General features: G+C 40.6%; 1 protein-coding gene across 1 annotated transcript; it reads left to right on the forward strand.

The window, feature by feature from the left end:
- Positions 1 to 1063: 1063 nt before the first annotated feature.
- LOC149223940 (uncharacterized) lies at positions 1064 to 2061 on the forward strand. Its single transcript, XM_089383429.1, has 2 exons — positions 1064 to 1316; positions 1448 to 2061. The coding sequence occupies exons 1-2, from the start codon at positions 1189 to 1191 to the stop codon at positions 1914 to 1916; spliced, it is 597 nt and encodes a 198-aa protein (XP_089239555.1). The 5' UTR covers positions 1064 to 1188; the 3' UTR covers positions 1917 to 2061.
- The last annotated feature ends 8826 nt before the right edge of the window (positions 2062 to 10887 follow it).

Genomic DNA, 10887 nt, shown 5'->3' on the forward strand with positions numbered 1-10887 from the left:
TGGGCACAAACAGGATGCACTGTTATGTCAGATGGTTGGACTGACCAAAAGGGGAGAACCCTTATAAACTTCTTGGTTAGTTGTCCCAAGGGGACTATGTTTATCAAATCTGTTGATGCAACTCATCAAATCAAAGATGCAAAAACTTTATGTGATTTGCTGGATGTGTTTATTTTGGAGGTGGGTGCAGAAAATGTTGTCCAAGTCATAACGGACAATGCTGCAAATTATGTTGCTGCTGGTAGAATGCTTATGGACAGGCATCCTGCTTTATTTTGGACACCTTGTGCTGCCCATTGTATTGATTTGATGTTAGAGGACATAGGGAAAATTCCCTTTGTCAAAGAGGTTGTTGACTCATCAAAAAGCATCACAAAATTTATTTACAATCACACATCTGTGCTTAGCTTGATGAGAAAATGCACCAACAACAAAGAGTTGGTGCGCCCCGCCATTACACGGTTTGCGACGAGTTTCATATCTCTTCAATCCCTCTTGAATTCTATGTGGGATTTGAAGAGAATGTTTCTTTCAGAGGAGTGGCGTGCTTCGTCAATGAGCCGCAAACCAGAAGGAGAGGCCGTCTGCAGACTAGTTTCATACCAGGAAGACTTTTGGGCGGGAGTGCAGGAGGTGTGCGCTGTTACAGAACCTTTGGTAAAGGTTCTTCGGTTGGTTGATGGTGAGAAGCCCGCAATGGGCTATTTGTATGAAGCCATGGACAGGGCCAAAGAAGCCATTTGGTCCTACTATGATGACAAGGGAGATGATGGGTTCCAGAGACAACTCCTTCTATGGAACGTCATTGATGAGCGATGGAACAACACACTCCATCGTCCCATTCATGCTGCTGGGCTTTTCCTGAACCCTGCATTTTCTTATGCATGTGGGTTTAATTTTGATGTTGAGGTCGTGGAAGGATTATTAACCTGTGTCCAGAAGATGGTGAGATCTCCAGAAGAACGTATGGAGATCTCTAGACAAATTGAGCAATATAAGTTGTCAGGTGGCACATTTGGCTTTGAGATGGCTATCATTGATAGGACGGTTAAAATGCCAGGTATTTTTTAGTTTGTAGTATGTACTTTGTAACTTTGTTTCAAATTTCATTGTTTCTTCAAATTCCATTTTTTTCTTATGTTTATTTAAAATTTTATTTGTAATTTTGTTGTAGACGCATGGTGGAAGATGTATGGTGGCAGAGTACCCCTTTTGCAAAATCTTGCCGTACGCATCCTCAGCCAAACATGCAGCTCCTCGGGATGTGAGCGCAATTGGAGTGTATTTGAAAAAATACACAACAAGAAGCGCAATAGGTTAACACTTAAACATTTAAAATATTGCAAATTTCCAAATAAATTTTTGAATTCATTAAAGTTTTAAACAATATTTTTTTTATAATATTAATTATTAATTATTAATTTATTATTTCATGAACTTTGTACAGGTTGGAGTCCCATAGACTTAATGACATGGTCTATGTCTACTACAATCTTCGATTGTGGGTGAAACAACTAGAGAAGACACCTGATACGGAAGCCATCTCATTGGATGGGATTGACACCACTGCTGAATGGAGGGTTGAGACCGAGAGGCCTCTCATGGATCCCACTGAGGATTGGTTAGTGCAGGATGAGGGGGAGGAGGAGGAGGAGGAGGAGCAGGAGCAGGAGGAGGAGGAGTTGGAGGAGCAGGAGGAGGAGGTGACACCGCCTACCCGGGCTACCACTACCACCAGTAGAGGACGTGGTCTCCGTCCACCTCAGCCTCCTGTAGCTGCTACTACTAGTTCTTCAGCTTCTAGAGCACGTCAGACTCCACTGCCATTTCCACCAGCACAGGCACCAGCTTCTACATCTAGAGGGAAAGAGAAAGCTGTGCCATATTCTCGCAAGAGGGGCAGAGGAAATCAATAGGATTAGACTTTCATTTTATTGTATATGACATTATGACATGATGAGATACATTATCATATTTTTTGTTGATATTTTGAGGCTGAGTTGGACTTGGGACTCAGGACTTACTATTCAGGACATGATTCAATGTTATGTGTGATTTTAGCGCTAGAAATGATATTAAACATCTTATATATTAGTTTTTTTATCATATTTATGTGTCAATGTATTTATTTTATGTTGTAGATGGTTTAGATATTAAAAAAATTGAAAAAAAATGAAAAAAAATGAATAATTTTGTGCCAAACGCTTTTTTCCCGCTTTTTTCCGCTTTTTTCCCGCTTTTGTCGATTTTTTCCGCTTTTTTCCCGACGCCGATTAAATCCCGATCGCGCTTTGTGCAACATTGGTATGATCCCTTGGACTTTATGGGTATCCCTACCAGAAAACACATGGTTCAAGCACATTCCAAAATTCTAAGGTAACAATGTTGTATCTGCTAAGTCCTATTTAGAAGAATATTATGAATTTCTTACAAATGCCTGCATTGACCATGAAGCGATGGTTATAAAGTTGTTTGTGGATATGCTTGAGAGGGATGCCAAGCAGCGGTTTTTAGATTTGCCTAACCAGTGCACTTCTATGTGGGATTTATTTGAAATGCTCTTCATTGGAAAATGGGGTGATCCAGGATCTGATTTTCTTAAAGGGACATGGGATGATGATTCAGTGGCTGAAAAAATTAGCAAGACAGAGATGATATTAAACCTGATGTTGGAACATGCTTTATTTCTTGTTAAAAAAGTAAAACATCTCGAGCAACCACAGTGCCCAAATTGGTGCAGAGCATGTGAGGCTGCCCATTTGGGAGATGGATGCTACATTTATCAGCAATTGGCACATATTTCTGAAGAGGATGATTCAAACATAGGTGATGAAATCCTTTCAATCTCCATTGAAGAACATAGTGTTGCTCAGGATCTGGTTGGTAATGGCAAAAATCAATCCTCCTTATCTATTTTATGGATGTTGTGAAATTTTTAAAGAAAGCAAGAATGGGGAAATGTGTAAAACTGTAAACATTCAAGCCTTGTTTTGTTAATTTAGAAGAGCAGCCTGGAGATGCAAATTTCTATAAGCCTGATAGAATTGAACAGTTGCATGCTAATGGTTTGTATGACACGCTATGAAGAGGAACAACAAAGTCTCAAACCTCTCTTGGAGCCACCTCTCAAACTGATATCCAGTCCCACTTGGCTGCATGAGGATTGTTCGAGTGGCAAGGAAGATGTATTCTCCACTTTCATTGATTCTATTGAAATTTGATGGAATCAATTGGTGGGAGTGCACATCAGTGGAAGAATGAAGTGTCAACCATGTTTTCCAAAAGTATAGGAGGCAAAGTGTTTGAAGGACCTGCCTATCTTGGATGTTGCTGGCAATGTCCCTACTTTGGTTCATGATCAAATGCAAGGGAGGAAATTATGTCTTTGATGTGATCCTCTGGTGGTGCACTGGAAATATGATTTTACTTAACCGTTTTTTTTCTTGCATAGGTTAGAGTAAGTTAGGTGCATTCCTGAGTAAGTTCATGTTGAAAATTAGCAACTAATTTCCAGTGTTGTTTTGTAATAATTTGAGTTTTGAAGCAAGCTGTTTATATAGGTGTTCCAAATAAATGATATCAGAGGGCTATGTCATAACCTGAGTCATTTTTGAAGCTACCAGAGGCCGACTTAGGAGCAAGTTAGGCAGATTTGTTCTAGGTTTGGTCACTTGTCTGGAGATCTGAGGTTCTCAGCATTCTGTAAGGGAATATTGTCCCCATGTGGAGCCACTCTCAACACTGAAATTTGGCAAATTTGGTGTTAAGACAGAAATCTTGAGGTTCGCTGGGCTTGTTCAACAACTATGAGTGTAGAGGAAAATGGTTGCCTTCACAAATGCACAATGGCATTTTTGAGGTGAAGACAGTGATGAAGCCTTTGAGGAAATGACCATGGAGATTGTTGAATTGTGTAGGAGACTCCACCAAAGATTCATCTCTAGCCGCAAAATTTGCAGTTGTGACCTTTCCTTCACCATTAGCGGTGCTTCTGAAATCTAACGAGAATATTGGAGACAGCTAAAGAGTTTAGTGTATTAGGGATATTACTAGATCAGCATTGGAAGTTGTTGTCACTGGAAATCCGTGGCCTAGCACCCATTGTTGTAGCGCTGTCTTAAAAAGATCTGAGGTGGCATGGAGATGTCAAGTAGCATCGTCATAAACATGGAAGCCTGGAAGTTGTATTGACTCTATTGGTTTGCAGCCCTTGAACACGCACCCTGTGCAGTACATACCAATGCAGTTCATGTAGCATTTTTTGGTGTAGATATAACACTCAACAAGCAGCCTGAATTTTATACCAGAACCTGATTGTGACCTTCTTTGGGTTCATTGCAAAGGTTTTTAACACAGATTTGAAGGAGTTTGGAAACCAGTGTTTACATATTACAGACATTGCTTTTCATGATGACTCTCAGACTAAGTTACCAGGATACTGGTATGGGATCTGGAAATGGATATAGATTTGCCAGAGTTTTGAAAAGCCAGGATACAGATACCGAGGGCTAACAAGTACAAAAAAAAACATGTTTTTTTTTTAATAATAAAAAATAGTTAATAATCGAAACCATTCAGGAATTACAAGAGTAGAACTAGAAGTTATGATAAAAAAGGAGACTTCTTGAGCATATTAATATCAGCCATCCATGTACTATAACTGATAATTTGGTAAGTTATAACCATCATTGATAGTTGATAACCTTGAAGACCGTTTCAGCATGAGCATGAAGCAGGTCATGACTTTGTTTTTGTGAGCCACATTCATATGTCCATATCAGCAGTGAATAAAGTGGTTTTCTTGAACGCTATTGGAGATCTAAATAGTACTGGGGGTAAAGTGCACAACAATGCAACACATAAGTATAGATCAGACCTTGACAACAAACTTGGACCATAATGATAGATCGAACCTTGAGAGCAGATTTTGACGTAAGGATAGTTCAGACCTTGATCAATAATGGGATTTGGGGTTTTAGCCTTTAGGAGTTTAAGGTTCTGGATTTTTGTTGTTAAAAATCAATTATTTTGGGGGATTGGTGGGTCAAAAAAGCACTGGAAATTTCAGGGTCCATTTCATTTTCCTCGGGATCCATTTCCTTCTCGAGGGTATTTGCTTCCATGATGGATCTTGGGTAGATATTGGTGGATCTAGATCCAGTTCAGATCCTTGGATCATACACACTGGGGCGGTGGTTCTAGTAACTGATCTCTTGTTGGGGTTAGCAAGGAGGCATTGCTAATGTAGCCCTGCCCTTGATTTAACTTGAGTCAATAAAGAGATCTTGATTTGGCAAGGGCCAACTAGGCAATATTAGATTGCTGTAGAAGTGCCTTCTTGGTAGAATTCTTGAGTTTTACTTTCTCCCTACCTCAATGTGGTGGGGACCAACAATATTGTAATGTGCCATACATTGTCTTTGCCTTGATTTGGTAGGCCTTGTTTTCGCCCAGACTGTACAGGCACCACGAGAACCACTCAAGGTAGGGGCTGTCACTCTGATCCCCGCCGTTCTAGCTGTCTCCCAACGATAGGCTATGGGGGGTAGTCCCTATGGAATCAGATGGAGGAAAGCAAGTTGGTTCCCAACTTGCTTGGGAGACACGGATGAGTAGCCTAGCTACTTGGTTAAATTTAGCAAGATTAATGATTAGATTAGATTTTTAAGTATGAGACCGGTGGCTTAATCGAATCACAATTCTTGCTTATGGTAAATTGAAACCAAGTGACCGGTTGGACACCCGTTTCTTTGAATGGTTGACTAACCTATATGATGTGAAAGTCCTAGGACCTATGTGAGATGCAATAATCTTTGTTAGTTTTAATTATATGCCTAAATTGAACCTTTCCCCTAACTGTTTTGAGAAACAATCTTCAAAGTAAGTTGTGAAATGGAAGCCAACGGGAAGCAAGCAACGACCTGATTATCGATACCATCCTTTTGTTCCACTCACCCAGTGCCTCCGGCACTGCAGAGACTGTGGCTTTGACGACTGCAAGGTCACTGTGTTAACTACTAGGAAGAGTTGAATCTCTCAAGCTAGTTTGAAAAGGGTTTCCCTAAGAGTCTATCAACCTAGCTTATGCTAGGAGGTAAATTCTTAATGCAAGCTAGATCTTAGAATGCTTATGCAAGATGATGAGTGAAATTATCTTGAGTTAAGATTGTTTATGTTACTTAAGTACTTAGTGTGAATTATCTTAAAGCAAAAGTACTTAACAATATTGAGATAACAATCTTAAACAAGATAAATGCCGAAAGATACAAGTGCAAACTTCACAAAATATTCCTCAAGATGTTAGATCACTTATCAATTAACCACAAAGCTATAAGATGTCAATATTCAACAATATTCAATACTTAAGATGAGCCAAATATCACTATTGAGATAACCAATGAAAACTTAGATGCCCAAAACAAGATTAAGAATGATCTTATCACTTCAGTGACAATTATCAAGAGGAACTTCCACAAAATACCAAGATGATTTATGATTTCAAGTGCTTTTAGTGAGTGAGCTTACTGAATGTGAAATATGAATTTTATTAGCACATAAACTCATAAAAACATAACGTTGGCCACTGAACAAATAACACCAAAATATAGAGCTATGAAGACACTTATGCACTTTATGTTCCAATGATCTTTTTATGAGCAGTAAGTGACTATCATGACAACAATAAGTGATGAAAACGATCTCTGGGTTTTCTTCGTTTTCAAATTTTTTTACGCGCTCGATCTTGGGACCTGTGGGTTATGGGCCCACAACGCCTATCCGCAATTGCATTCTGATCTCTCTTGCTACATTTTAATTAAGGAAGGCCCATGCCGGGACAAACCCAGAACAGACCAGGCGACAACCTCTGATGACATTATCATCGCTCTTCATCCGCCCACGCTCTTGACTACCAGCGAGTTCTCGATCTCTATCTTTACAGTTTGTGTGTCCCATTTCATTAATAAAATCGTCTTGTGACCACCACGCTTTCCTCTGCGAATTCTTGCTCTGGTGCATATGAATACTAAACACAGCGAACAGGGCCTTCATGCCTTCCCAATATATCCTCCTTTCTGGCGCTGAAATCATCCTTCTCACAGTGCTGTCAGCACTTCCACTGGAACCCGATGCGTCGGTGTGAAAACAGCAACCTAAAACTGGACCCCCCCGTGTATGAATTGACCCTTTATCGGATTCACGCTTGCATCATATAATCACACCTTTCTGTCCCACGCATTCAGTGCCTACAGACACCTTCTTGGCCGAAGCTGCTGAACCTTCGACTTCTTCTTCTCAGGTCGAAGTGCTCCTTTCATCTTCAGAAGATGCCCACCTTCATCTTCACTCTCTCCCCACGTAATGACTGAAGGTCTTGATACACAGGAATCTTAAGTACAGTAATTCTTGCTTCAATCAAAGCCTACACGCAGGGCCCTTCCTTTGACCAGTATCCAAAACTCGGCCGGCCCTCATTCTCATTCCCAGCACAACTTCTCACTTGAAGTTCTTCTCGAAAAATTTACTCAGCAGCCATTCTTTTCTGGAACCGAGTCTGCGTTCCTTTCTTGAACTGATCTCACGCACGTTGAATGTCAGGCTAAGAATAACATAGTGGCAAGAACAACCTCGACACGCGCTCGCATTCATAGTCTGCCTCATAAAAAAAAAACAAACCTAAAATCATGCATACCGACATGCCTGTTCCGTGGCATTCATACTTACATTTTCAGCAGAAAAGAAAACCGGAAAACAACAAAAGCATATAAAGACACAGATTCACATAAAACACTTTTTATTATGTACAAATTCAGATTACAGTTTTAAGGCATCTCAGCCTTAAGTAAGATTTCTCCAACAACTACATTTTGCCTTCTCTCACACCCCCGGTTTTCTCTTCTTCTTTCTTCCTTGATTCACTCATGAATCCTTCCCTTCTTATTACAACACATTCAGTTTTAATTGATTTTTAACTAAAATTAGTTTAATAACCGAATCTTGTTCAAGATTGCCTTGGCTGTCCATGTGGTTGTCCACTTGTCCTCTTCCTCTAATTTTCTTTCATTGACGTGTCCAGATGCTCCTGCATCATACTCCCGAGGTACAAAAAATTATGACCTCCTGGTCATATGCTCCTGAGGTACAAAATTATGACCTCCTGGTCATATGCTTTTCCTTCGCAATTCGCAATTCTACCCACTGTTTCACTTCGTCAGTGGAACTGCCTTCTTCTGTGAGTTGCAACCAAACCTCTGCCATAGCAAGTCCTCCCTGCTACCAGGTGCCCTACCAAGCTTCTATGCTAAGCTTAGTCCTCTCGGCATCTCCGCGGTTCTCTCCTCTCGAACCCAATTGAGCACTCCTGCTCTAGGTTTGCTGCAATCTTCTCACCTTCACAAACAAATTGTACCTCTTTTTTCTTGGTACCTCTTCTTTCTTTGCATGCAAAAAAGACTCCTCTCCGCAGTAAATCTTTCCCGCTCTGATACCACTTGATGAAAACGATCTCTGGGTTTTCTTCGTTTTCAAATTTTTTTACGCGCTCGATCTTGGGACCTGTGGGTTATGGGCCCACAACGCCTATCCGCAATTGCATTCTGATCTCTCTTGCTACATTTTAATTAAGGAAGGCCCATGCCGGGACAAACCCAGAACAGACCAGGCGACAACCTCTGATGACATTATCATCGCTCTTCATCCGCCCACGCTCTTGACTACCAGCGAGTTCTCGATCTCTATCTTTACAGTTTGTGTGTCCCATTTCATTAATAAAATCGTCTTGTGACCACCACGCTTTCCTCTGCGAATTCTTGCTCTGGTGCATATGAATACTAAACACAGCGAACAGGGCCTTCATGCCTTCCCAATATATCCTCCTTTCTGGCGCTGAAATCATCCTTCTCACAGTGCTGTCAGCACTTCCACTGGAACCCGATGCGTCGGTGTGAAAACAACAACCTAAAACCGGACCCCCCGTGTATGAATTGACCCTTTATCGGATTCGCGCTTGCATCATATAATCGCACCTTTCTGTCCCACGCATTCAGTGCCTACAGACACCTTCTTGGCCGAAGCTGCTGAACCTTCGACTTCTTCTTCTCAGGTCGAAGTGCTCCTTTCATCTTCAGAAGATGCCCACCTTCATCTTCACTCTCTGCCCACGTAATGACTGAAGGTCTTGATACACAGGAATCTTAAGTACAGTAATTCTTGCTTCAATCAAAGCCTACACGCAGGGCCCTTCCTTTGACCAGTATCCAAAACTCGGCCGACCCTCATTCTCATTCCCAGCACAACTTCTCACTTGAAGTTCTTCTCCAAAAATTTACTCAGCAGCCATTCTTTTCTGGAACCGAGTCTGCGTTCCTTTCTTGAACTGATCTCACGCACGTTGAATGTCAGGCTAAGAATAACATAGTGGCAAGAACAACCTCGACACGCGCTCGCATTCATAGTCTGCCTCATAAAAAAAAAAACAAACCTAAAATCATGCATACCGACATGCCTGTTCCGTGGCATTCATACTTACATTTTCAGCAGAAAAGAAAACTGGAAAACAACAAAAGCATATAAAGACACAGATTCACATAAAACACTTTTTATTATGTACAAATTCAGATTACAGTTTTAAGGCATCTCAGCCTTAAGTAAGATTTCTCCAGCAACTACATTTTGCCTTCTCTCACACCCCCGGTTTTCTCTTCTTCTTTCTTCCTTGATTCACTCATGAATCCTTCCCTTCTTATTACAACACATTCAGTTTTAACTGATTTTTAACTAAAATTAGTTTAATAACCGAATCTTGTTCAAGATTGCCTTGGCTGTCCATGTGGTTGTCCACTTGTCCTCTTCCTCTAATTTTCTTTCATTGACGTGTCCAGATGCTCCTGCATCAATAAGAAGTTTATGACAACAGTAAGTAAATAGTGATTCCACAATGCCTATGCTTATCCAAAGTCACAAGGAAAAACCCAATTGCCAAAAAAACTTAGCTAACTGAAAAATTAGATGAATTAGCCCTTTTAAAATGTATTTTTCATAGATATTGTAGAACTAATCTATTTATTACAGTAGTAAATAAGCCACAGATCAACAAGCTAATGATGTTAGAGATAATGCCCCAAAAATAGGAAAATTCACCGGAAACTAAAAATTTCAAGTTTTTTTTAACCCTCTTTAAGTGTGTGATTCAAAAATTGCAGATCAGTTAGTAGTAAATTTCAGCAAACATAAAACTAGATCTATGCTAGATCTAATGTGCCCAAGTGGCTAAAATTTAGAAAAATGAGAATTTTGCAGTTTTAAACAATTTTGACCAATTCACATGTGATTTTAGGGCCTAATTATCATTGATTTAACTGATGTAATAAAAAATAAAGAAAACAAGGGTTTAGAAGTCAAACCCTAGGCCAAAGGCCTTGTAGATGCACTTGCCCAAGTGGCACAAAATTTTAGAATGAAGATGCCACTTGAAAATGAAGATTTTGGAGATCCAAACCTGCAAAACCATCAAGGAATCAACATTGAAAATTTTGAGGAGACTTTAGGGCAACTTAGGGCAGAAAGAGGCTAGGAAAAGTCAATGCTAGGCCAAGAAAGGCTAGCGTTGAGGACTAAGGGGCCTAGGAGAGCAGATTGGGGCACAAAAAGGGAAGAGAGGCTAGGAAGAGGCAACACTGAAGGAGGAAAAGGCTGAAGGGCTTGACGCTGAGGGTTTAAGGGCTTAAAAGGCCATGAGAAGCTCCTCTAGGGTTGGCGTCTAGGCTTCCAGAGAGGGCTTAAACCCTCTATGCAGGGAGAAAGAGAGGATGCCAAGGCATTAAGGCCTCACGACCAACCTCAAGGAGGCCTAAAACTTGGACGCAGGGGCTGAAAACTTGACTCAAAGGC

This window comes from Pinus tabuliformis, chromosome Q (genome assembly GCF_031772625.1).
Source record: "Pinus tabuliformis cultivar Carrire ecotype Pingquan chromosome Q, CPIR1, whole genome shotgun sequence".
Lineage (NCBI taxonomy): Eukaryota > Viridiplantae > Streptophyta > Pinopsida > Pinales > Pinaceae > Pinus > Pinus tabuliformis.